The sequence below is a fragment of the Anopheles funestus genome, chromosome 2RL (assembly GCF_943734845.2).
Source record: "Anopheles funestus chromosome 2RL, idAnoFuneDA-416_04, whole genome shotgun sequence".
NCBI classification, from domain to species: Eukaryota; Metazoa; Arthropoda; class Insecta; order Diptera; family Culicidae; genus Anopheles; species Anopheles funestus.
In genome coordinates, this window is record NC_064598.1 from 100,235,624 (window position 1) to 100,263,388 (window position 27,765).

The following is a 27,765-nucleotide window of genomic DNA, read 5'->3' on the forward strand; positions in this document are numbered from 1 at the left end:
AAGTTATAGCTATTGGGGAAGTTCCAAGTTCCAAGGTGTACGACGTAGTTTGAACATTTAAAATGAGCCAAATCATGCGGAAGGATTCGTCAATCGCCACAGCGACTGGTGGCGGACATCGGCATCGTTCGATCGACATTGGACACGGTGCGACTGGAAGTGAGTCATCGATCATGGATCTACACCATCGGACGGCCGGACCTCCACCACGGTCGGCACCACCGACGGGTGCGGGCAGTAGTGGAAAGCTCCCGTTGATGGAAAAACCTCGCACCATAAGCGATAGCGAGTCGGAGATAAATTACGATCTATTTAACACGAGCATTCACTCGGCGGATAGCGGATCGGCGATCATGAATGCGTCACAGATTTCCACTACCTCTTGCGATTCAACGCACATCAAGAGTGCCAACTTGACTCGCTCACAGAATGCTGCTGGGGTAAGTAAAACAAACGGCACTGAAATCCACCCTCGTACAGCTCGAAACAGACGGGAATGTAGAATCCTTGTAAAACATGACAATCAGTTTAATGACTCGTCCACCCCAGGAATATTATTTTAAAATCTATCCTTTCCCGCTTGGATCCTGGATGATTTTTTTTATTGTTGCTTTCACATCGATATCCCAAAACGCTTCGTTTGCTAAGCCATGCATAATTTACTACCCTGACGAGAGCTGCTCTTAATTCAATTATGATGCACTGCTGAAAAGCGGGGACTTCACATCATCTCCACACCTCTTGCGTTGATTAAACAGCCCGCAGGGACATGATGGTTGGGTTTACCGAGGGTGTGTAAAAATTGAAACGATTTTAATTACTTTTCAGTGCAAGTGTCCCGCTTGTTTGCTCTGTCCAGGGCAAGTTCTCGAACGATACGACGATGGGTTAACGCTGTGTAGACGTGTTGGTTGTGGGTTTATATTGATGTTGCCCACTGTCTTGTCCATTGTAGAACGGAACTGATTTTAACCTGCATCAGAAGAGTGGCAGTGTAATAACACGCTCCCCATGTGGTGGTCAATATGTAAATGAGGATATGGTCGTGATTTTATTTGAGAGGTTTAATCCGCGATATATGATGTTGAGTCGATTTTCGATGAGCATTTTCGAGGACAGAGCATTAGGAGCAGTGTTGGATAAAAGTTAAAGTTCTCTTTGTTAAAAGTTTTCGCCTGCAATCATTCAATAATTAATGTGAGCAATATTCTTCCCGGATGAGATTGTGTAACACATCGTCTGAATTCAATTCATTTGCATTTCAAAGCAGCGTTATAATGTTAATCGTATCTTGCTAATGATGCTATAGAATTTATTTAATGTCCTGAAATAAAGAATCATTAAAGTAGCTTTGCCGGTGCTTTAAATAGAAACATTTAGGTCGATTCAACTATCTAAACTGTTTGTGCTGATGCATCTTAACTCATAACCCGGTGCTGTAACTTTTCGTTAATTTAAGGCAAGCTTCACGACATACTTTCGTTCCATTTTATCTGCTTCGTGTTTGAATATGTCAGGTAGAAATGCTATAACAATACATGCGATCAACAAATTCATGCCTACATCTTCTCATTACCATTCTCATTTCATCTCTCATTTGCAGTCCTGTCGCTTCCCGAAGCTAGAAGAATGTGCTCACTTCCATTATGAACGAGTACAGCTTGGTAACCTTTCCGTGCAGCTCGAAGGTGATGAACGTAGTGACTCTCAGCTTGGTCTAGCTTCCGATCTCACCGCCTCCCAGACAAACTCCATCGGACCCTCGGGACCGATAGGTTCTGCTTGCCCCACGAAGAGTGGTATTAATCTTTGGTTTATTATACGCGTTACCGCTGGCCGATCGGATCCATTCATGATTAAGCGCTCGTACGAGAATATGTGCTTCCTGGACGAGATGCTGCACCGGTGCGTGTACGATCGGCGTGTCAGCGAGCTGGAGAACTTACGAGATGTGCTAATAGCCCTTCCGGACGGTGGCGGTGAACAGCGGATGGAGAGAAGTACGAGCGACGAGCAGCACCTGGAAAAGCTAGTCGGCACCTATCTGGCCCGGCTGTCGATGATTGCTTCGGATGCGATGACATGCGGACCGGTACTGACCTGGCTGCAGATAGACAACAAAGGTCGTCGGTTGCCCGTAGCGGACGAGCAGACAATGCGTTGCATCAACACGCCAGCGGTCGGGGCAGCGTACGGTGTGCGGCGCTACGTGGCACAAGCGTGTGATGAAATCTCCATCGAGGTGGGTGACATGATCTCCGTAATCGACATGCCAAGTCCGGCTGAATCTATCTGGTGGCGAGGCAAGAAAAGTCATCTGCAAAAGAACCAGTACGAGGTAGGATTCTTCCCGCAGAGCTGTGTCGCCACGATCGGCGATAAGGTGCCACGACATATGCCTTTCCCGGCGCCCCTCGTCGGGTCACTCGCTGTGTCTCCCACAAAGCCTGTTCTCCGGAAACACGGCAAACTGATTGCATTTTTCCGAAGTTTCATTCTGTCACGACCTTCGCGCCGACGATTGAAACAGAGCGGTATCTACAAGGAACGTGTGTTCTCGTGTGACCTGGGTGAGCATTTGCTAAACAGTGGACAGGACATTCCAATGGTACTGAAGTGTTGTGCCGAGTTTATCGAGGAGTATGGTATCGTCGATGGTATCTATCGGTTATCGGGCATTACGTCTAATATTCAGAAGCTAAGACGTGCGTTCGATGAAGAACGCATTCCTGACCTGACGCATCCGGACATTAGACAGGATATACATGCAGTCAGCTCATTGCTAAAGATGTATTTTCGCGAGTTGCCAAATCCGCTGTGCACATACCAATTGTACGATCATTTCGTTGAGGCAATTCAGACCCGCCTCGAAGCACCGACCGATCTGAAGCTTCGTCTTATCCGACAAACTGTACAGAAGCTTCCGCCACCACATTACCGTACCCTGAAGTACCTTGCAACGCATCTGTTCAAGATTTCACGTCACTCCTCTAGCACTGGTATGACTGAGCGCAATATTGCTATCGTTTGGGCACCGAATTTGCTGCGCAGCCCTGCACTGGAGTCGGGTGGAGTGGCTGCTCTACGCGGCGTTGGTGTTCAGGCTGTTGTGACCGAATATCTGATCAGCAATTGTGAGCAAATCTTTGATGATACTGCCGATGATTTCGGAAGTCATTACGTTGAATCGCAACCGAACTCGTTAAGTGATAGTAACAGCGTACAGAACTATGGGGGTGCTGGCAGTGATCAGCAAGAGCTCTCGCTATCTATGGAACGTCCGAAGAGTTTGAGCGTCGGAGGTGCAAAGCTGCTTAGTCTGGAAGAAGCACGGATTCGAAAGAATTGCATGGAGCAGAATGAAAAGACGATACCAATCAACATCACTAACCCTTCTACACACATTGGTTCTTACATAGAAGTTGGAGGTGGTCCTTCCAGTCTGCCAGACAAATATCACACGGTTCTTCCGGTACCTAGGTAAGTATAGGGTGTCTAATAAAGCATCCAGTAGCATTGATGTTTTATTCTTTCATTTGTAGAAGCTGGAATAAACGAAAATCGCATTCGTCCTGGAAATCGATCTTCACTCGTCAGCCGCGGCAATCCAATAGCAACAGCGATATCAAAGGTGGAATGGCGTCTGGGACAACATCGGGCAAGAACGCAGCAATGGTCACATCAGCGATGCAACCCGAAATTGGTAGGTCTAGCTTAGCTGAGGTAGAAGACAAGGACTCTGATCATCGACGCAGCGTTAGCATAAAAGAAAGCTCTAGTGGATTGTTGGATAAGATGGCCAAAAGTGAGTTGTTTTCAACAAGCAAGCTAACCCATTTATTTGATGATGTGTTAATCTACGTACAAATAACTATTTTGTAGGTTTACTGTTTTCATCTGGCGTCGATCTATTCGATGGAAAGAATTTGGCTATTGACAGCAACTGCGTTCGATCGAACTCGGTAGATAGTTTGCGTACTGCAGGACACAGTCGATCTGTTTCGCACGACTCCTACTTTGATTTGTTACAGTCCCCCATACGTGGTGGAACAGTGGCTAATGGAACGGTGAGCGGAGGTGGAGTCGTCACATGTCCATCACGCGAACTGTCCGAATTGGGTCTGAATTTTGATCGAGAAGAGCCTGAAATGAGAATATTCTCCGAAAGTGAAAGTCTTGTGAGCAGCCCGAAGGTTGCGAAAGAGGTCTGTGTATACTCACTAACTGTTTGAATCATTGTAACTCAAATTAATTATATGTTTTGCCTTACCTTTTCCCAACGAACAGTCGGTACGTCGCACTTTAAGAGCACGGCCGGAAGACTACATTGGTAGCGGCCATAGTGTCAACCCTAGCCCAAAGAAGCAGCCGCGACTGAACATACCCAGTCCTTCGCAGGAAACCAATAAGCAATGGAACATGGCGGCCCTGTCGTCGGGAAGTGGCAGTCTCAGTCAAGACGACGAAAGCCTCTGCAAACGCTACAAGCTAGAAGATCAACTAAGCGATATTCAGTTTATCGATTGCAGTACGCCCGAACACACTTCACTCGGTCTCAATACTGGGGCGCAGGGAGGATCGACCACATCCAGCACAACGGTAGTAAACACTATCTTTACTAGTGCCCAGGTACACAAACCACCGCACCAGGAGGACTCTGCGGACGAACAGCACGACGATGAAACACTTGCAGTGGGCCTGCGTAACTCCTATCCTGGTCCGCAGTATGCATATGGGAAGTTCAACTCATCGCCCGTAAAGGAACTACGCTTTAGCTATCCTGGATCTGGCGGAGGTGCTGGTGGAAAAGAAAAAATAACCAGAAAGGAAAAATCATCACACCCAGCGACTGCAACTAATTCTGTCGTTGAAAAAGTTCAATCAATGAGCGTTGACGAACAAAGTCAACCGCAATCGACCACGCTCGATGTGATTGGGTTGAAGAAAAACGAAAGTTCCTTGTATGAAAGGTAAATATTGGATTGCTCAATGTAGACACTGCGGCCAATGGATACAAGAAATTTTATCTCGTAAGAAAAACATCTCAAAATTGGGCACATTTCGACATTTGGAGTATTGCCGAAATGTCCAACGAACTATTCCTATCCATTTGCGCATGTTTAGCTTGCTTTCTTTCATTTATCAGTACCAAACCTCCTGCTTTGTGTTTGTTTTGTTGAACATTATTCTGGCCCCCTTCTGCTAGTGTGGTTTGTCATTTAATTTAGTCCCCTCTCGATTCTATCCCCCGTTTCTTTTTTCGTTTTACAGTTTTCTGCTTTCTTCTGGTCAATCGAAACCTCCGAAATATCCTGGCCGTTACAGCTACCACCATCCCGGCACGTCGGATGTCGGTCGCGGTAACGGATCCGGTGGTGGCGCCGGTGCTGATGGCAGTAGTGAAACAAGAGAAGGCCAACAATCTTCGGCCGTACCGCGTAGCTGTTCCGAGAACGTGATTCGCAGAACGGGCCCAGAACTGTTTCCGCCTTCTCAACAATCTCATCACCATCATCATCATCACCATCACCACCATCACCATGGTCAGTCCAAGCAACAGTTGACGACCGTACACCCACCACCGCCACCATCAGCACCGTCGTCATGTACCGGGGCGAAAGCCAGCACTCCGCAATCGCCTCCAGTTCCGAGTCCGTGCTACTCGTTGCTGATCGGTTCAACCAGTTCCGATACCACGAGCAATAGTAACATCACCACGCCCGTGTATGACGACATGGACATTACAGGTGACTTCACTGCCCATCTGGAACAACAGCAAAATGCCAAAGAAACGCCCGTCGATGATTCACCGAACACTACGCCCGCTGGCGTAAAATCGACGACTGTAAAAAAACACGACCTGAAAGCAATGAAACGGGAACTTTCGCTTGATCTAAGTGGTACATCTACGAAGTTAACCGGTTCGGCAAACTTCACCTCGGACAATACGACAACCAACACTAGTCAATCCCTGACCCCTAGCGATTTTGCTTACCAGAACCTTAACCCAGACCTATCACCGAACGGTGGTCTAGGTACAACCGGCGAAGGTTCCGTGATTGAGATGACCAGCTTTAGCCAGAAGGCAGCCAAATCACCAGGTACGCCAATCAAAGCCACCATCAATATTACGTACAATGTCCGTTCACCCGTTCGCAAAGAGCAGGAAGGAAACGTTTTTCGATCCTGCTCGCCACCGAGGATCGTGGACGAATGTTTGACCACGAGTTCAGATTTAATTGCGGAAGAAGAATACCAGCGCGAACGTCGTAGCATCTACGAAAATATACTCGTCCCGACGGTTGAGGAGGACGAAGAAAAGGATGAAGCGATAGATGACACATCGCCGTCGAAGCGTTTGCTGGAAACTAACTTTGACGAAACGATGGTATACGAACAGGTAAAGTTTTTGAAAAACGTTGTCTCCGAAGTGAACCATCTCGTGAAGAGCCAAGCTGAAGCTAAACCAATGGAAGAGCAGAGTGATAGTGAGGAAGCGGCAGTGGCACAGCGAATAGTACCTGATCTGAAACCCTCGGTCACGAAGGATGTAGCCTCAACTACTGTCCTGAAAGAAACATCCACCGTAGAAGATGGAATTAACAATAATCACAACGATAATAGTATCGTAGCGAAAAATGATGGAAACATTCGGAAACAGCATTGCTGTGACCGAAAAGCAGAGAAAACAACGAATGGTGTGATACCCATGAACGAGGAAGAAAGCGAAGATGTCCCCATGTCGGACGTTAATGAGGACAGCTTAGAGTTTGACAACACAGACGTATCGCTGTACGAGAATGTGGAACTGCGGAAGAAATCCAACTATCCACTGTATGAGAATGTAGAACGCTCCAACACAGTGCAGTCGTGTTCACCGCCAACCGCAAACAATCCGACGGATACACTGAAATCGGTATTGACGGAGGATGAGTTCTCTTCCCTGTGTGCGGACAGAAGTGATCTGGACAACGAAATGGAATACCGGATAGAAATTCCACCCAAAATAGAGCTGACGGTGTCCCCGAAAACGAAGATGATGGTAACGGACGCACCGGATGCGGTAGAGACGGTCGTGAGCGTTAAACAACTGGCAACGAAATTCGAAACCAGTCCGGTAGATGTCACTCCACCGTTTGATTTCAGCGGCATCAACCGTGGCCACAATCATCATTTTAGATCATCGTTAAACAATGGCAATTACGGTGCAAGCGAACGAGTAATGATTCGCAATAAATCTGCCACCAACAATGGTGGTTCTGGTGGCGTTAAAGATGATCGAAATGCGTTTGCAAGCTTTACACGAAGTCTTGACGAGAATGCGTTCGTGCGCGAGTTTGGCAGCGGTCGGGGACGTTTGGAAGGTGGTGGAGCATTTGTCGTTGTAGGAAATACCGCTTTCAACAAAAGCAGTCAGCAGATACAGGCGGTGGAAAAGAACATTCTTAACGAGAACAATCCAAATCGACGAAAGTCGCTAGAACTGTCGTTATCTGCACGCCCTCGTAGCATGAATCAACCAAAGAAACTGCCCCCACTAGGCCCCAGCGGAGCTTCAATGGGTGTGGAAAATGTGGATATGAACGGTGCTGATGACGGTAGTACAAAGGGCAAAGCAACGTCCGAGTGTTGCCGCTCGAAGGCCTTGCAACTTAGCAGTGGTGGTCACAAACAGACCATTGGCGGTAGTCCGACCGAATCGTCCAGCATGAAGCTAGATCTCTCGATGAAAATCGAAGATACCAAAGAAGCGCGCGCCTATAATGTGCGCATTACGCCGACCACAGAGAATCGGATATCGCTGGTGCAGTACAACTATTGTGATGGGCCCACAAATAACAGTGGCACAGACAGTGTGATGACGGACGGTGGGACTGGTTCTCCCACCGGAACACCATTGATGCGTGTGGTGGGTGGCCGCAAGAGTGAAAACTATGCAGATGATGATCGAAACAGCCTGACAAGCTTGAAGATGCTTGGCAGCTGCAAACTCGATCGCTCGCGGATCGAAAAGATTAAGGAGGAGAGGCGACACCAGCTGAGCGAAAAATATCGTTCCGAGTCTTTTAAGGGTGAACGGGCAGACTACGGTGGCGGTGCGAATGGAAAGCTAAAGTCAAAATCCAAATCTGAACTACGGGAATTCAAGGAAGGTGACGTGGTAGCAGACCGGGCAGACAAGAAGTATGATTCGTTGCGCTTCCGCTCAAAATCCCGTGCCGAATTGCTTTCGTCCGATGGTCCCTTCCCGTTGGTCGATTCGGGCTGCAATCCCGTAACAGGAAAGATAGCATCGTCGTCGTTAAACACGGTCGCCGTCACAACGCAGCCGGCAGGACTTCGTCCAACGGCACCAAACCGTACCAGACGCATCAGCGATGAAAAAAATCAAAACGATCTACCATCGGTGGCTAATGCTGCTGCAGGTCCGATCGCAAGCGACGCTTCGATGTCACAGGTGTGCGATAACAAGTTCGAACTAAAAACACGCCAAAAGTTTGATGTCAAACGTAGCAGCATGGACTATCCCGTTTCGTCCGCGCCATCTAGCTCAACGAACGACGGCAAAGACATACAACCGCCGCAACAACGCGATCAGCGGCACAGCTTCAGCAATGGCCGGAGCGGTATTGTCGTGACACGAAGCAATTCTTCTAGCAGCAGCAGTGCGCAGTAAGTAGAAGCTTACCTCTCTTCTAACCAGTCTAACATATGGCACGCGCACGGTGTGTTTCCAAGTAAGCAGCTAGTGCGTCTTCGGCAAATGCCTCACGAACCTGCACATACAACACTAAAAACCTTCCACTCGATCGCAATCCAACCTTTCCACTGTTTCACAACAGCTGACCAGACATCTGTGTACACGTATAATTTTACTGTGTGTTTATGGGTAGGCTTTCAGTATCTGTCTTTATATTTCACGTTCATGCATGTTTTTATTATTAACTGGTTAACTTTCTTAATTACTTTCACAATTTCGCTGCTTCTACTATTCCTGCGTGTTGCAATCTTTTTCAACAACAGTTGTTACATTTGCTCACATTTGTTTTGTTACATTTATTAAACCAAGATACAAAATGTAACGCATATAAGCATTTTCTTCCGCATATTGACTAAATTTTATGATTTTAATGAAAATAGTGAAAAACTTATTCTAATTAGCCATTGCGCACCATAAATGTATCGCACGCCACAATTGCTTTGTAGCTTGAATACAACGCATCGTAAAATAAATCTATTAAAAGCACTTTCAGCATAATATCTGTAAGAGTCATAATTTAAATTTTATGTAAGTTAGTTTTTTTTATATATTCGACTACGTTTACATATTTCTAATAACTATTTTTCATTCTCATATTCTTTTAGACGAGATCGTTGCTCGCCTCCAATTTCCATTAAAGACGTTGCCGCAATGTTTGAATCGAGATCGCAACAGAATCAATCTTAACGACCACCAAACCATGCAGAAAAATGGACAAAATACAGCGGAACTAGTACACTATTGTTTATACACAACTAATATGACGATTGTCGTGATGAGAGAAGCTACATACTATTTATTACAATACATTAAAGAAGTTTTCCTAAACCTATTATACTACAGTCAACGGTAACTCAGGTGTTGAATGAGTATTCACCATTTATGTGCAGCTATGATAGTGAATGTCATTATTACGGTAAAACGATACAACCCAGTTGAAATAGGAGCAGCGAGAATCAAACGTTGACAGCGGGCAGCGGATTGCACTGTCGGTTGAAAGATTTCTTGCAGTTGTGTGCTAGCGGGACTCTTTTGTTTCCCGTTGCACTCAGTATTTCTTATAAGAATGTGGCCAAATTTAGCTAAACTATTGAACATTGATACTTTTTCCTTCTTATACTGTTCACCTAATTCAGCAAATGAGGTGTTTGAAAGCATCAAAAATGAAACAGAGTAGTTAAATGGAAATGATATAAGAAAATAAATTGGTAGTGAAGCGTTACATTAACCAATGGAGAAAGACAGAATAAATTTTGAGCGAAGACTATGAAAGCAAGTAGCACACGTAATCTTTAAATGCCGCTGCTAGACCAGCACGAAAATTGTCGATAGGCGAAAGTCAGCTCTAAAGGCATACTGCATACATAAGTTGTATATAGATTTTATGTTACTAATAGTATGTTATTGATTAACAACTAATTCGCACTCACTTTGATGAGATTTCCCGTTAATCACTCATTACGTTCTGAAGAGTGCAGTTATCTACCGATACACAATGCATACAGTTGTGCGAGGATAAAAAATAAACACATCACAAGTTGTTTTATCATTTTATATAGTTTAGCAAATTTGCTTAACAACTCCTGTGTTCATGTAACATGCGAAAGATAAGGAATAGTTTCGTATTAGTATAAAAAAGAACATGCCAAATGTTCAAAGAATGTTCTACTTCAATGAGATTTTCTTTTGGTGTTACTTTTAAACAACGGTCCAAGGAACAGTTTAAAGCTTTGCTTAAGTTTATCGTTTAAGCATCTTTGAAACATACGGTTTCGGTTTATTCGGCTTACAATCACTGTCGGTTTATTGTTTGTTATGAAAATTGTTTGATAGAAATATTTACTCTTTGTTATTGATCACTGCATACTGTGTTATAATTTGATAGAAGTGAAAAACACCGCTTTGGGGAAAGAAAGTGAATTGAACAAGCATATTATAAAGATTTCAAGGAACCACCACAGAACAGAGATGAACAGAAGAAAGAAGATTGATTGTGTGTAAGAGAGACAATAAAGGCAGCAGATATTAGAAAACCCCATCAGACAATTCGGGAAGATGATAAAATTCGTCAGTAACAAAACATTATTCGTGGTAGAGAAAGTAGAGAAAAGGTTTATACAAACATCTACAATTCTTCAACCCAAGGCCAACACTAATAGGAGCTGCATGTGGGCAGAACATTTTTCTAATCTTCCAATCGTTTTGTACTTTGACTAAAAAAACGATAGAGTTCCATCATTTTGTGTAGGCAACATAAATGCAAGACGAATTGTAAACTAATTGTGGAGGGTAAGCTAGGTATTGATATTTTTTAGAATTTCGTAAACGACGAACAAAGGATGCTTATATTAATCACTTTTTACCAGACATAAAACTACAATTTGCATTGCCATTGCTATCGATCGCTTTCCCTTGTCAGGAGTATATCGTGGTTCGCCTTGATTTCTGCTTGAAATCGTTTGAAGCTTCACTCTGTAAATATATGAAATAGTAAAAGAACTGAATTTCAATGAATACAGGCTCTAAACTGCTAATGGGAAACGGAATAAATTTTGCTTAATAATTGTGTGACGATATTGATACAATCTCTTTCTGCCTGTTCAGCCATCCCGTGCTTTTTGACTTACCAAACTATTAAACATAGTTTTTTTCCATGATAGAGCGTGCTGGGTGACAAACTGTTCGAAACAATAATGCATAAGTAGGTCGTTAGGCCGTTAGGAATGTGAATCAGAACGGGAACTGACTATGAGGAATGAAACAACACACTTCTAAACATGGTGCAGATTTGAATGCAATGAACTGATATTGAAAGAGAAACCAGCAACGTGTTAAAAGTAAATAGAAATGCAAGGAAATGATAGTTGATGATTACATACTACACGAAACGATATAATACGAACTTTTTTTGTGGTTCTATACCAGATTAACAACATAAAATACATTACTAAACGTCAAACAGCTGTACAATCGTCGACATTGCGTTGCTTCTTAATACACCTTTTTTTAGATTTATTGTTTCTCGTACATGTTAGAGCAAATGCTTCTTAAAAGGATATTCTATTTGCTTGAAATATGGAACACGGTTTGATGGGGGAAGGTAATGCTTGGTGTGTTAACATAAAGATATAGTGAAATGTGAATTTACCGAGCGAATGGTAAAATTAATATGCAGATGCAGATGGTCTAGTGAGGTGACGTACGATAGCAATAGGGAGAGCTCGTTTTAAGCTCTCAGTGTGAAATAGTAGTAAAAATGAGGAATGAACAAAATAAATCTGGCATCGTGAGCGTGCGTGTGATTTTGTGAGCGTTTGTACGAAAAAAGTTACAGAATGAAAGCAAACTTCAAAAGAAGCAGAGAAAAGGGAAAGCTAGATCAAACGGACATAAGTAATTGCATGAAAGCCGTCATGAAAATGTTGAACGTTTGCTTTTCTTGTTTTGTTCCGACCCGGTAAAAGGTGCGTGCTTTTCCAGTGCGTTAAAAACAAAACAATTTTGCAAGAGTTATAAATAAAGAAACCGAAAAAATGTAACTCTCCATCGCATCGCTTTGAACGCTGGCTGCCGACCGTCCGAAATTAAATTACCGCGGGTTTTAACTCTTAAACGCACGCCAATGCTGCAGCTATAAGCGTCCTGGGATCAGCGGCGGATCTAACGATAGGCCAAGTAAACGGCCGCCTAGGGCCCGGCCGGTTAGCGGGGCCTCGAAGAACGGAAATGTGTATGAAGGTTGGAAGCAGAAGAAAATCTTTCTTCTAGTCACAGCACACTCGCCGACACGGTGGTATGGGAAGGGGCTCCGTTTTCTAACTAATTTATTGCCAAATGATCGAACAAATGCCCCTTTAAAGCGTTTTTCTACTAATCACAAGAATATTGTTTTATTTAATTAAAAAGTGTTATGATTCCTACATTTTCTATGTCAGAATGGGTTTGATCGAGAGGAGCGAAGAGTTGTTGCTGTTGAATTGTTTTTTTACTAGACTTTTTTTCATTCTCTCAAAGGGGAGCGAAGTGTGTGCGAAAGAATAAGAGAAGTTGAGAGCCACCCGCGTCGCTAATTATAGTTGTGTAGGTGTGTCGCGATAACGCAGCAGAAGAGATAATACTAATGAGTAAAGGAGAAACTGTGATCAGTAGCGATCGGACATCAATACGTTAAACTTGTGCAAAAAAAAGCTTTCGGTACGCAACGCGGTACGTTGTTTTATTTGTGCCCAAAAAGTGATATACTTTTTTATATTTGCTAAAAGAACGATTAGTATATCAAATTGTGTGTTGATATGCTGTTAAATAGTAAAAAATTGTTTGGCGCGTGTTCTACTTGTTGCCGGCGTCGGTTTGGCTTCAGAGCGTCAGCCTGAAGCCTCGCGTGATACTTGTTAGAATGTGTGAGTGAAAGAAGAGTGCCATTGTTCTTTGTTTGCCAAAGAAAAGGGGCCCGAAAATCACAATCAGCATTTTCCTGCAAAAGTAAATGCAAGATTTTATTCCCTAATTGCTTTTAAAATCTATCTAATTTTTCTTTTGTAAAGAAAAGATTGTGCAAAGTTTCAAAAACGAAGTAAAATGAATGACGCTATGTGTTGGTGTATTGAGGCAACGCGCTTGCCTCGTTATGAACTCGCTTGACCTTTCATAAGTCATCAATGCAATTTCGGTTCTAACGGTATCGTGTTGTTCGTGGTGAGGCGATAACTAGGATTTGTTCCATCTTGCGCTTATCTGCGCAGGCTTACTCCAAAGTTAAAGTTATCATTATAATCATTATGGGTTGCAAACTATTTGCATTTGTGTTTTGTAGTGCAATTTGGCAACGAGTTTTGTCATAAAACCATGCCATAAACGTGCTGTGTTTTAAATGTGTCAATTGAAATGTGACATTGAAGTGTGTAGCGAAAGAAAATGGCCAATGTGTAAAATCAAATCGGCCGCGAAGAAGCAGTATTGTGTTTCGAAGCAGATGCTTTCCTGTTTTTTATTAAACTGAAATGCCCTGCTGAAAAAATATCGTTTGCTCGGGTAAGTTCATCACATTTTATCATAAATATCGCAAGTAAGATTTTTACTAGAACCAATTGATAGAACAGTTTCTGGCAACCGTGAGTTAATAATGTTAGTCGGTGATGTAAAACGTCGTGTATTTTGTTTGTAAAAGTTTGCCTCTAAGCTTAAGTAAATTACTCCCCCTTCCTGGTCAGCAGTTTTGTATTGATAGGTGGCCCCTATTCCGCCTAGAATCTCCAAGGGGCTTGATCCGCCATTGGCTGGGATTCCGCCGGGTGGGTTGAAGGGAAAGATCGGGCGCACTCGGGGCCAATTTTCATTATTAAACCTAATTATGCTGTACCGTGAAGTTTGATGCTTATCTGTACGCTTTCGAGACTTGCCGACCGTTGACAACTTGTACCACATCTGTTGAACGACAATTAAATTTCATCACACCTTCATCATTTGGGAAGGGTAGACCCCTCGTCTGCCTTTAGGTTTAATCGGGAAATATAAGATTCTTATCATCCTTAAAACGTTACACCATTGCTTTGAAGTATAGTTTTCCGGGTTAAATGGCAATGGAACGATTCAATTTCTACCCTAATAATAAATTGATTGAATAGGCCACTCTTTATTTCTCTCTCTCTCTCTTTTGACCAGACATATATTTTATTAAAATGTTTAAGAGCAGTTTTTTCATGATTATTGGTCGTGTTTTCTGATTTCTTCCCAACTTTCAACGTCTTGCGAAAAGGAAATCAACACATGCACTAATTGCTTCTTAAAATTAAAAGTTGACACGATTTACGCCATTCTTTTGGAATGTGTCCTTTATCCTTCAATGCTCTCTAATCACTCGCACGAGTCAACAAACGCGAAAGGTCACTCCTTGGCGCTTTTCATATCAACCTAACCTCCTTGTTGTACTTGATGCACAATTGTCCACGGTGTGACAGGTTGTTATTACGTTTTGTGCCGCTTTAATCGTTGGCATCCATCCAAAATAATGAACCTACAGCCCGTTGTTGCAGATATTCACACACACACACACACATGCATCCAAACACACAAGTCTCTTAAGTAGCGCCACGTGACCATGTCAGAACACGATCCCGTCCTGTGTAACCGGGTGACGAAATCAAATCGTAGAAAAGAACGGAAGTGAATCCAATACACACAGTTTCACTTTTTTTTTACAAAACACACATACGCAGATAGACTCTGGTTGGCACTACCACTGCACGACATCCGGCCATCCCTGCCACGTGATCCTAATTTTAATCAATTAGTCTGTTTACATGATGTTTATCGGCGGTCGGATCGACGGGGTACGGGGCCGAACAAACTGCTGGTGTTGTAAGGCGGAGAAGATCTCGCTTCATGCTGAGATGCTGGGAAGTGGCCATTTCCTTATTCCTTTCGCACTCGTTTCACCCCCCGTTTTCGGCACTTTTCCAGCACGACCACAAAACACTCCGAAAGGATCCATGTGTTTGCGTCTTAAGCGCTTTAGTTGTGGATCAAATTTCCTTCGGCAAAGGATCTTTCAACGCATCCAGTCTATTCCTGTTTCACGTATCATTCTACATCCTCCTGATGTATTTCTACAGATTTCCATCGTTTTTTAAATGTTGCCTTTTCACCCAACGAAGTCCTGTTGGCTTGGCCCCCTTTTGCTTTGGTTGTACGCCCTCTCTCGGCAGTGTTTCCGGTCGCGTAACCGGAGACGCAGTACGGTGCGCTATTGTCGGTTAATTATGCGGATTATGGTGCTCTGATTTGACGGCGCCTTTTTTATTTTGATTTTTTCCTTCAAGCGAGCGTGTTTGGCGTTAGAAGTGTGCTGAAGGTTTTTTTTTCATACCTCTAAACCTCGATTGGCCCGATGACGACTGGTCTCCCGGGGGTTAGAGGCGAACGTATGGTTTTTAGTCGAGATTATTCGGGAACTTTTTTTTTGCTTTTTTTAATGTATCCTTTGTGTCTGGTTTGCTCTCACGCTTTTTACCATCCCGTTTTTTGGTGGGTTTATTTTTGTTTGGTTTTTGTTGTTGCTTCTCCGACGCATATTTTAGTTTGCGAAAAAGATGATAAATGTTTTTTTGTGCAGTGCAACACGTTTAGAATATCAAGAGTGTCTAATGGACTGCATTGTAGTTAAAATTACGTGAATAGCCAAAATTAGCTTTCACACATGAGTGAAAACATTGAGGAGCTATGTTGGATTAAGTATTCCAATGGCATTCCAAAACTTAAGGCATGATTTTAACTTTTACTACTTATAATAACTAGTAAACATTAAAGTTTCCAATAGCTTTTAATATTCGTTATCCGACGAAACAATTGATAAATTGTTTAAAAACTATTTTTGATCGAAAAAATAATTCTAATAATTATTTCTAGCCATTTTAAGCCTTATCGTAGGCAACCCGAATTACAGTTCTTTTAATATTGAGATTGATATTAGCATTAGTATTACTCAACATGTATATACTAATGAGGAAAAAGAAGAAATTGACTCCTGTAACAGACTATCATGAAGATAAAAGAAGAATTTTCCCCTATGTAATGCGACACGTTTTAGTGTGCACCTGCAAACAGATGTCAAAGTATAAGGAAATAGAAAGAAATACATAAAAGACATGCAAAACACACTTACTTCTTCACATCTTCCGAACAATGGAAGGATCAAGCACCAATGGCAGTCTCGCTCGTCGGGAAAACGATACACATTACAAGTTGATCGAATCGAAATGGCTTTCAAAATTCAATAACAGCTCTCTACAATAAGCCTCTTAATCTCGCGCCAAAGTAGTTCCACCTTGTTCTCTTCAAGAAGCAGACAATATGGACAGGGTAAAACATACGACAACAACAACAGCCAGAGATAAAGGAAGTGTGTAAAGTGGGCAGGAAAAATCAACTCGAAAAGCGACCGTGTGCTTCCTTTGTTGCTGTGCTTGTGGCTATTTTCATAGGGTACCTTTTTTCCTTGGGACACCTACCAGTCTTCATCGCAAGAAGCGAAAAATGAAGGCAAAAATATTGATTCTTCTTCCCCCGGAAGTTCTCGTTTTCACTGCATTTCGCCGTTTATCAGCCCTCCGCCGAGGAAAGGAATCAATCAGGAGTTTGTTAGTGCGATTTAATGGAGAACTAAGCAGCGAAATCAACTGCTAATGGTGAAGAAATGGTAGAAATATGTTGTGGTATAAATGAGATTATTTCAACACAAAACATCAATTGAAACGGGCAGCTATTGCTGGAATGTTTTTGGGAACTGTTCTGCGCGAGGTCCCTACTGTTAGCAACATATTGAAACACAATGCACTGAAGTAATTGGGACAATCAGGACAAACATTGCAAATCAATCAGTGGAGGGAAATTAATTGTTTGTAATGAAATTGTTCGGGGTGTGAATGGAGTAATTTATGTAATATTTGGAGCTCTTAACCCGAGCTTATCCTTATTTCCCAACTTTAACAAAAACATTAGATTCTGATACAGATTTATTATGTATTTTAATGTTTTGTTTATATATAGTATTAATTATTATCACATTTTGAGTTTATAAACATTAACCGGACCAGATGGTTTACGCGATAATTAAATTCAACCCTACATCAACGTTGATGTCAACTGCATCACGTCCATAAACAACTCAATTGTTCCGCCATTATCTGCCCTTTGTACGCGGAGATGTAATCGGATTTATATTGCAACGGAAACGTACAAGAAACCCGAACAAATGTTGACATTTATCGACTTTTAACAGCGTTGGTAAAGGTGCCAAAAAGACAGCAGGTATCTTCTGATTATTTAAATAAGGGTGAGAACTAAGGCGCTACTCTGCCATCCAACATTATATGACACCACGGGAAATAAAAAGCAATAACCGACGGATAATGCCGGTTGATGAAGTCGTCTAACCGGTGTTCAGAATGGAAGAGAATGAACAGAGTCCGTATTGCGATAGGTTAATTCCGTCGGCGGTTACTTTGGTAACGAGCGAAAAGATTGAATCGATAAGCGAGATCCCTGTTGAGTAGAGATTGTGTTGATGAAGAACCACGGCTCAAAAGGTTGTTGTAAGAAACGGGCTAAAGTCGAGTGCATTTAAGTTTGTTGCCATGAGTTGCCATTTGTACCTTTTTTCTCATATTTGAGAATTTCTACATCTATTCTACATCTTGGTCACCTAACCAACATTTTAATAATTACTAATATTCATTTTAGTATAGATACATCACAATGTTAATCTTTAAAATATGAATTATGAAAATGCGATCGCTTTAATTCGTGATTTATTCATCCCGCGTTAATTTTTTTGTATTATTTTAATTACTCCTTCTCATCATTTTCTTACATAAAGTACAGCGTTGAAACATCAATGGTTTGATTTTATCGAATTTTTACAATTTTACATCCTCCTCATCCTCAATAACACGGCAACGGATCACTCTGACACGCAATGCATTAGCCATTACACTTCGTTTGGGAATGCTACATATCTGTGCTCTGTATTTTGTGTGTTCTCGCTCCGTCAATCCATTTGCTACAAAGCTACCCTTAAAAAATCCCATCACCGTTTGACGAAACGCTTAATTACGCCTTCATTGATCGTATCTAAATTTAATAACAATATTTACATGTACACCCGCTTCCGGTCCATTTGCCCGGCGAGCATCTCCCATAATTTCTCCCGTCTGTGTCGACGCTTTGTTGACGTGATCCCAGTAATTTTTGGCTCGCGCCGAAAAGTCAAGCGGACGCGAATAGCAAAAGGGTCGGGTCGGGTAATGCTCAACAACCCGCCAACAACCTTCCGTACGATGCGCATCGAAGGGTGGGGTTTCGCTGCAATAAATCCAATCAATTTTTCGCTTTATTCGGTGGCATTTTCCGTGCTTGATCTATGTCGGGGATTTTTTTTCTGCGCTGGATGAAGCCTGTATCATTTTTTTTTAAATGTGTCTAAAGTGGAGTGCTATCTAAATTGTCAATCTTAGCACAGAGAGTGGAAACACTGTTTTTCATGCTTTCGAAGCTGAAAGTTCGAGTTTAAGTTATTTTTTGCAGAGAAGCAGCTCGCTAATGGCTTTGTATTTTAGCAAAGAGAATATCAGACCTATCGGACTATAGATAGTAGGAGTTGCAAAAAATTTAAAACAATTATTCTAATATCACCTACTATTCTGAAATGTTACCATTCATTTTATCAACAAATTTTATTAAAATGAAGCTGTTATTCACGATGTTATCGAAGTAATTGTCATCACTAGAACGCACGTGCCATTTGAACCTATCACCAAAAGCAAGGTCTTTGTACGTACTGCTGTTTCTAATCATTGTTCCAATCTCAGCAAAATGTTCCTCGTTGATCATTGCCGGAAGATAATCAATATGCTACTGTTTAAATATTTTTCTACCCTTTCACCTATTTGAGGAAGGTTCGCCTCATAAAGCAATAATTATGATTTGACGGTTATTTTTCTATTTATGTCTCCGTTTCTTAATTCACATCCCTCGACACGTTTACAACATCTACCTATCTCTCTGGCATTTCCGGATAATAATAATGTAGCATCCGCTGCACACTGTACTACATCAATGATTTTTTCTTTCCTGTATTGCTATGATGATAGGTGAGGAAAATATTGCTTGCGAACAGGTTAAACAGTTCTTTTTCATACTGTTCAGTTTTGTTCAGGAAATATGTCATGCAATAATTGCAAATGTCCACACACGTTTTGCTGCATTAAACTGTACTGTCCTGATTTTGAAGCGATAAGTACGGCCAAGCGGAAGTGTAAGGACAATGCATCTACTGGAAAATGAGGGTTTCCATTTGGCCTTAAACAACCGCTTAACAAGCGATGTCAACGACACCGGCCTGATGGCTTTGTTAGGGGTTTGTGTGATTCTACCGCTTATACGATAGCACTTGAGAGCTGTCAGAACTTCACCTACTGTAGTAAGTGTTGTGGTCATTAAGAGGAGTTAAGAAAAACAAGACTTTGAACTATTCCTCATTAAATAATTTCCCAAGCTACGGATTTTGAATACTCTTTCTTAAGTATTACAGCGATTTCTTCCGAGAAATCATTCACATCCTCATCCAACTGGGTCACTGATTCAGACCATGCTTTACGTCTTCAACATTACGTTAGCATTGCAATGCGGTAATGAGAAGATGCTGGTCCCTTTCGCTTCTCTCTGTCTCCATGGTCTACGTGCTTCCACGATCCTTTTCATCAAGGATCACCAGAGTGTCACCATCGTCACGGAAATGATGTTTTGCGAAAACAACCGGGCGCTTCACTTCTGCCAACAGCAGAACGTGCTCCGTACCGATGGGAACCTTTGCTGCTAATTAGTTACTTAAAGACTTTCTGACGCTATCCGGCCAAAACGCTGACAGTACGTGCTGGGAACGAAATATTGGTTGCAAAAAAAGAAACGAAAAAGTTGGATCGTTGGGGTTATTGAATGTGATATCGTTTTGTTTGGTGATTAAAAATGTTCTCACGGTTATACATTACGCCAGAAAGGCATTTATACTTGCTTTATAAAGCTAAATAAAGCTGGAAATTATAAAAATGTCTCAAATAGTTGAAATACATTGACGGAACAGTTAAAACTAAAACACCTTTTACTAATTTTAAATAAACCTGAGCCAGAATCGATATGCGATTTTGGCCCTTTTGTTTTAATATACAAAATATCTCGTAATCAATTTTGAGTTCTCTGGTCAACACCATGAGAGTTGGCTATCGAAATTATTCTACCATTTTTTTTCCATTTGATAGAAAACGTGTCATCACTTCCAATTAGCATACTCGCGCTAACTCCAATTAAATTCTCTTCACGGCCAAATTCTCATCTGATCGACTCGTAAATCCTTTTTCACATTCTAATGTCATCCCACCAGTATGATTGTTAACCGTCCTCCTGCCAAAACATACAGTCATAAAGTTTAATAATGCGCTCAATCAGCAGATGATTTGTGGCGGAAGGTCGTAAATGAATTATCCTTCCACCTCTGTCGCAGTCCGTCCGCCGAAACTAACCAGGATGGGGAACTAACGCCACACGATGTGCACATGATGTCCAAACGATAGGCAAACTCAACTTTCCACGAAGTACAAGGCAGGAAGGTAAAGAAAATACCAAACGAGCGTCCATCACACAGCACTTGGCCCGGCCACATCATCGTAGCATGCCATATCTTCATCAAATATAATTGGAACTAATGAGCGCGCCCGGAATATGTGCCCGTGCAGAAATAGGGACTACAGCAGTACAAACTTGCTTTCCGTACTGTGGTGCTGAAGAAGCAAACTACGCGATGACAAACCGCGTTGGTTCCCATTCCCCTCCTCCCGTATGAATGCGCATGCCCCTAAGAGAAGGATGCGAGTGGAGTGGGAGACCGTAGATTATCATCGCATTTTTCCGGCATTCATTTTTCTTGACGACGGTTTATGTACATACACTGGTACAGATTGTATTATGTACTAATCGTAGCTCCGCCCCGGGGGCACTGGGCACTGAAAATGGGAACAGTTTTCCACGGAGAAAACTCCAAGAAAAATCCCTCAAACCACCCTCCCATAGAACAGTCCCACACACACACAGAGGTGGAACTTAATCTGAGATGATTTGCTGTAATTGACCCGCTTTTTAGCTATTTGAAGGCAATTAAAGAGATCGAAATAATTTGTTCGTTCCGAGCTAGTGATTTGTTCCGTTTTCCACTTATTTTGATGACTTTATTATTAAAACAATAATCATTTACAGTTCTTTATTTAGGTTTTATATTATCGTTTCTCGCAAAAACTGTACGATATAGCACATTTATCGACTTAAACCTGTTGTTTTACATTCCATTTTACTTCCTATACCTAGATTGCAACTCTTGCCCTTGTTCGTTATTTCATATTTCGTGCTTTCATATACTTTACCCAAGCTGTTTGTGTCTATTGTTAGGTGTGTATAATTGAAGGTTGTTTTTAAAAGATGAATAAAAATGACATCAATCAATGGAGGACTGAATTAAAAACGTGCTGAGCTCCTTGACGTTGTAGTACAACACTTTCTTCGCATACTACATTAATACACAACCGCTATTGTTCTGCTTCTGCACTGCTTCTTTATGTACACTTCTATTCCTCTTACTAAGGGACATTTTGCTTACCTAAAGAGTTCATGGTGTGATGCCATGGTATTATCTTGGCCACTTGGCTACTACCAATTGACAAGCGGTCGACCACACACATGAAGCCTTTACGTCAGATAGCCTTGATCGTCTCCGACGATGTCTACATCACTACAGTCGGAATCACTATCGTTCATCATCTCATTTTCATCCTCACTCGTGGGAGGTGTACGGTGGGTGGGCGGAGGACCGAGGTGCGTCAGGTGGTGTGTCGCCAGAAGGTGGTGCGATCCCGCTGGATGCTGTTGTTGGTGATGGAGCGAATGATGATGATGCTGCTGCTGATGGGCATGAGGATGTGGATGATGATTAGGATGAAACGGATGATGAATCGACGAACCCGGTGCACCATTGTTGATGGAAGCTGCCGCGGCTGCTGCAGCAGCCGCCGCCGCTGCCGCCGCAGCAGCTGCTGCCGAACGTTTCACTAAGCTAAAGGATGAATGCATCGATCCACTGCCGGGTAAGGACTTTAGCACAGCGGCACTCGTGCAACTCGAGGAAGAAGAGGCAGAGGAGGAAGCGGACGAGCTTGGTGGGGGTTTAGAACCGAGTGACACACCACCCGTCGTAGCCTTGCCGTTGCTGTAGGCGGTAAACCCACCTTTCTCACACACCGATCCACTGATGGAGGACGATCCTGAAGATCCGGATGAGGAAGACGACGATGTTGAAGTTGTTGAACCAGAAGAGGAAGCTGGCGGTGGTCCGTGCAGTCGGCTCGAGGAGGAAGAGGAGGAGGTTGAAGATGAGTTGGTATTTCCACCGGTGCTGGTTCCATTGCCATTCGAACCACTAGTATCTGTGCGGGATAAATCAATCGATTGTGAGCGAAATTTGGGAATTTGTTGGATTCTCCATTGGAAATGATTTAATTCATCTAAAACCACGCAATCCTCACGGTTAAATTATCATATCGTAAGACTCACTTAGGTTGAGCGAATTCATTGAAGATTTGAGAAATTTTCGTTCATCTGACTCTTGATTTTCATTCATGGCTCAGTGGATTCTAGCGTGTCTGCTATATTGGATACCATCGCATTGTTATATCCCCTGTTTACTATCACACTGGTACATACATAGCACACAGACTCTCACACACCAAGAACACAATAGCTTTCGACATGAAAGAACGCAGCCGGGAACTATTGTTCGTGACTATCTCGAGTCACCAATTCAAGTGCCTGCTTCATAACTCCAAACGTCCCCCAACTACGCTCAGAGTAGAAAATTCCGTCCCTTTTTCCTCCCCAGCATGGAATTTTCATCATATACGGAATCTTTGCATTCGCCGCTGATTCTGCGAAACGGTAAACGAAGGTTCTTGATGTCGCAAACTCATAATTTTGTCGCCAAGATGGACGCTTGTTCGTTTCTGGACGCATTTTGCAAGTAAGTCACTTTGAGCACAAAACTTCTTGAAAGGGTTTTTGAAGCCCCTTCCTGGGGGATGTATAAAAGTATAGAACGATAAGATATTGTCCCAATTTGCCCATATGGCCGTCGTCTCTGTCCTTCTGTAAGGAGAATTTATTTAGAATTCTTGTTACGACCATAATTGAGTTTGACTGCATGTACCCTTTTCTTTGAAATCAAATAGGCCGACGTAACTTTCTCAAACCCCGTTTGCGTCTCTGGTGAGAAACTTTTGTCGGAAGAAAGTTTTCTTTTCAAAAGATAAATAGAAAAAGCTCTATTTTCCAAAATCCTGTTCTTGAACTTTTGCACCGGCCATTTAGTGTACTGACCGGTTCAAATTGGCTCGACTCTTTCGTCAATTAACTCCATTAGAAGTTCTCCCGTCCGCTTGTAAGAGGCGGGTCGTGATGAGAATTTGGGATGTCTTACTTACCGGCAGCATTGACCTCACGTCGACGAAGTTGCTTCTTGTGTTTCATGCGCCGATTCTGGAACCAGGTCTTCACTTGCGTTTCACTCAACCCAAGCGCCGACGCCAGTTCGACACGTTCCGGTGTCGATAAGTAACTGTCATTACGATACAAGAAAGAACCATTGTTAAAAACACACCAACATAACTCAAAAGTTTGCCATTAATTTCATTATCATCATTATGACCGCCATACCGTTGTGCTTCAAAGCGCTTCTCCAGTCCTGTCAGTTGCGGGTCACTAAACACGGTGCGAGCTTTCCGGCGTCTACAATGTCGCAGTGCACTCATACCCATTCCCAGACCAAGGGCAATATCGGGACATCCGGCACCGGGGAATAGAGGTGAACTGGCGAAAATTCCTGTCCAATAAATAAAAAAACACACACACCCACACACGCTTTTTAAACGCCTGAACACTTCACAATGGTACAACTTTTGAGGAAAAGCCCCAATTTAATTATAGGTAAAAAACAAATCAGTTTCGACTAATAATGACCGGTAGAAGGCTGTACCCTTACCTTGCGAAAGGAAGTATGGGTCGACTGTTTTGTACCCACTGGCCGACGGTGCTAGATATGCGCCAAGTGCCATCTGCAAGTAGCCCGGATCACTGTACGGGTTGGTCGTGTACATGACGCCGGCCGATGGTCCGCTGGTAAATTGAACCGGTCCGGCACTGCTTACCGGTGGTGCAGGCGGCGGTGGTGGTGGTTGCTGGGGACGTGGAGCTGATGTGACCGACGGTTGATGTGGTGTACTGGAATCCAAGTTTAATTTACTACCAAATCTACGAAATTTAACAATATTTAAGAATGTACATTCAGTTTGCGGACATTGGATTGGCGAAATTATAGTTTAATAAAAGCATAGATGGTTTTTCATGGAGCATTCATGAACTCTATTGTAGTTCTAGAAACTCTATTGAGGTTTAGTTGACCGATTAAGGAGAAATACATTCTATACATCATGCACCTTATGTCCTTTTCCTTGAAAGTATACAATTTCTTCAATTGATTGCACTTCCTGACGAAGATCTGGGAACTTTAACCTTAGATAAAACTCAGCAGAGTTAGACTAATACAGTTCATTCTTGATAAATTAAACATCTTAAGATGTAACTAGCAAAGCTACTAAATGTATATCTTAAATACGTATTTTTAAGTGAAACGGACGTTTGAAGTATTAGACGTTTGTTCTTGAATCTCCAAATGAAGGCTAAGAAACATCCAACGTTGTCAGTAAAACGGGCAATAATTATATCTTTGCACAGACTTGTAATGCGCTGTTGTGAAGGGGATTAATACACTTACCACGAAAAAGAAAATAATTATTCTACATTATTATTTTGCTATTGCATTTAGCTGGGATTGCTTCTTATCTTCACTTTAAACTTTACTTCCTTCAACTGTTTATATATTAACTCACCTGTCTGAGTGCAGAATCATTTTCCGATACTCATCTTCACCACTTTTAACCATTCCATTCCCATCTTGACCACTTCTTCCACGACCACTTGCATCACTGGATTTAGTATTGTTTCCAGCATTACCACTTAAAGTGCCAGTATTACTACCAGTCCCAAGTCCGCGTTCGGAACCACTCAAATCGCACAAACTTTTATTGCGACTGTTCGAATCAACGTGCGTTCTCGTAGGAACAGTTGCCACTTCCGGTGTATCTTCACTATCCGATTCGTCTCCGTCCGATTCTATCGGTCGGTCACTGGGCGATGGAATCGCTCTACCATTGACCGCCTGTTCACGAGCAGGACTGTTCGGATGTCCAACACTGGCACCACCGTTTTGGAACAGTATGTCCTCAATTGAGAACGGTGTCTTCACGGCAATGGCCGTAGCCGAGGGAGATTTGCAGCGTGCTACAATTACCGCCGGAATCTGATCCTTCGTGGCGTAGCCTGCTCTGGTACCGCTGGCATGAAGATGGGCCTGTACGGACGATGCCATGCCACGCTGATCGGTCGTGCACATTGGATTGGTGCGAAATGTTTTTATTTGCACACACTACAGTGAGTTATTAATTGTCCACAAGAATACGCGTACGATATCCACATAACACACGCTGGTCACGGACCTTCCACGCGGACGCTCGACAAGCTTCTGCAAGAGATCCAAGCACGGAAGTCACTGTGATACCTAGAACAACCGGCGCGTCCTTGATGGATGTGCTTTGTGCATCCTTTTGCAACCGTATCACACTGATAACTGACTGTGAATGGTTGGTTCGCGTACCCTACTGTCGTACGACCATGTATCCAGGAAGAAGCCATTATATACAACGACCGTCAGAAGGGAAGCAAATCCTTTAGACAACCGCTTCGAACTCTCTCCCTCCCAGGAGGGATGTGATTGACGATCCTTAAATGGAACCATAATGCACCCATACACGCACACACGCACTCGTAGAAACCGATGGCTAGACGTAGCTCAGAGGGGAAGGACGAAATTTCCATCATTTTCCTTCCATTTTACATGCTTTTGCTAATGAACCTCTCGTCCCATCTCCACTGCACCGTGCGAGTCGTTTTCCATCGTTTGGCGAACAAATTGTCTGTTAAATTGTGGCAAAATTATGTTTTATCATTCCCGCTTAGGAAATTCCGTTCTCCCCGCGTGCTTCTCCGCGTGCTTCCCCTCGTCCGGTCGGGTGTTTGAATTATCTGAACCGTTGACAGCTTCAGTAGTAGCAGTACATAAGTAAGCGTTTCGCGTTCTGGTCGCTAATGGAGACGAGCAACACAAAATGGCGGAGACAGGAAAAACGCATTAGATGCTGCGATTGGAGCACATTTTTCTCTCCCTCTGTCTCTCTCCACTTCCTTGTTCCATCTCCAACGTAGCAACTAAATCAACTAAACAGGAATAACAACAATAACGGGTCTCTGTTACATCGTGCTTATTTGCCAATTAGCGGGACCCTGTAGCTTGGTGCAAAGTTTTCCCATTTGCGTCAAATCGTCGATCGGTTGGTGGGGCGACGACAGGACATGCGGGAAGCCACAGGGAGAGCAAATTTTGATGAAATTTGTCCTGGATGTAAAATGCAACCACCTAGCAACGCTGGAATGCCATAATGTTACCATGACCACACACGTTACCAATGAGCCTGCTGGGCTTTTCGACGGTGGAGCCAACACACTCACACGCATGGAAGCTACCGTAACGCTGGAAAAGGGTTTTATTGGCGCAATTTGGCGAAGATTACTGTCATCCTGATTATGGTTGCGGTATTTTATGCGCCACGGGGAAACGTTCCTCGAGCTTGATTTTGTAACGGAATTAATTACATATCATTATAATTAATTGTCTGTGTGTTCTCTTCTCGGGACACGCGCGTAAATGCAGAAGGTGTGAGAAGATTTTTGCATTTTATGCACAGCTTGTTCCGATGGAAAATGTGATACCGTGCCTTTTTAAAACATGCCTTTTTAGGTGTGTGTATGTGTGCGATGGTGGGAAAATTAAATTGCTGACGAGTTGTGGTTTAGTGCTGGCAACAAGAATAACATCATTGACCAAATGATGACGCATTTGGGATGTGTTGTTTCATTTATGACACGTTTTAAAATAAGCATTAAAGGCAAAGAAGAGAAACGTTTTTAAGGATTAGGTTTTAAGGAGAGGATAAAAAAATATAAGTATATAAGTTTTAAGTTCAAAACTATGTATTACATATACAAAGTGGTAAGCGAAGGGGTCATCATTTTGTTTTTAGATAATTTTTTCATTTGAACACTTTCTCCATTCAAATAAAACTTTATTAAAAAAAAGTTAATAAGTGAAATTGTAATCTACCTATCATACATTGTATTAATCTGATTGCTTTGAAATTCATTACAATTATTCAAACACCCTCATATACTATGGCAACTGCATT

At 42.6% G+C, this 27,765-nt stretch overlaps 2 protein-coding genes across 2 annotated transcripts; one reads left to right on the forward strand and one right to left on the reverse strand.

Annotated features, from left to right (window-relative positions):
• Positions 1 to 15: 15 nt before the first annotated feature.
• Positions 16 to 12,300, forward strand: LOC125763348 (GTPase-activating protein CdGAPr). Its single transcript, XM_049426387.1, has 7 exons — positions 16 to 440; positions 1,604 to 3,480; positions 3,543 to 3,805; positions 3,883 to 4,205; positions 4,288 to 4,970; positions 5,272 to 8,673; positions 9,367 to 12,300. Exons 1-7 carry the CDS (start codon positions 63 to 65, stop codon positions 9,446 to 9,448), a joined length of 7,008 nt encoding a protein of 2,335 aa, XP_049282344.1. The 5' UTR covers positions 16 to 62; the 3' UTR covers positions 9,449 to 12,300.
• A 5,610-nt stretch (positions 12,301 to 17,910) lies between these two features.
• On the reverse strand, positions 17,911 to 26,996 carry LOC125763432 (brain-specific homeobox protein). The gene is made up of 5 exons (XM_049426636.1): positions 25,297 to 26,996; positions 24,390 to 24,658; positions 24,065 to 24,230; positions 23,833 to 23,966; positions 17,911 to 22,782 (listed from the first exon to the last, which is right to left on the reverse strand). The coding sequence occupies exons 1-5, from the start codon at positions 25,857 to 25,859 to the stop codon at positions 22,049 to 22,051; spliced, it is 1,866 nt and encodes a 621-aa protein (XP_049282593.1). The 5' UTR covers positions 25,860 to 26,996; the 3' UTR covers positions 17,911 to 22,048.
• Positions 26,997 to 27,765: the final 769 nt, after the last annotated feature.

What these genes read in the sequence shown, in the direction of transcription:
- LOC125763432 (XM_049426636.1), bottom strand. Translation starts at nt 25,859, where the DNA reads ATGTGCACGACCGATCAGCGTGGCATGGCATCGTCCGTACAGGCCCAT. An exon ending in CCCATACTTCCTTTCGCAAG is followed by an intron (nt 24,231 to 24,389) that starts GTAAGGGTACAG and finishes TTTATTGGACAG; the next exon opens with GAATTTTCGCCAGTTCACCT. An exon ending in ACGTGAGGTCAATGCTGCCG is followed by an intron (nt 22,783 to 23,832) that starts GTAAGTAAGACA and finishes TATCCCGCACAG; the next exon opens with ATACTAGTGGTTCGAATGGC.
- LOC125763348 (XM_049426387.1), top strand. Translation starts at nt 63, where the DNA reads ATGAGCCAAATCATGCGGAAGGATTCGTCAATCGCCACAGCGACTGGT. An exon ending in ACGGTTCTTCCGGTACCTAG is followed by an intron (nt 3,481 to 3,542) that starts GTAAGTATAGGG and finishes TTTCATTTGTAG; the next exon opens with AAGCTGGAATAAACGAAAAT. An exon ending in GAAAGTTCCTTGTATGAAAG is followed by an intron (nt 4,971 to 5,271) that starts GTAAATATTGGA and finishes TTCGTTTTACAG; the next exon opens with TTTTCTGCTTTCTTCTGGTC.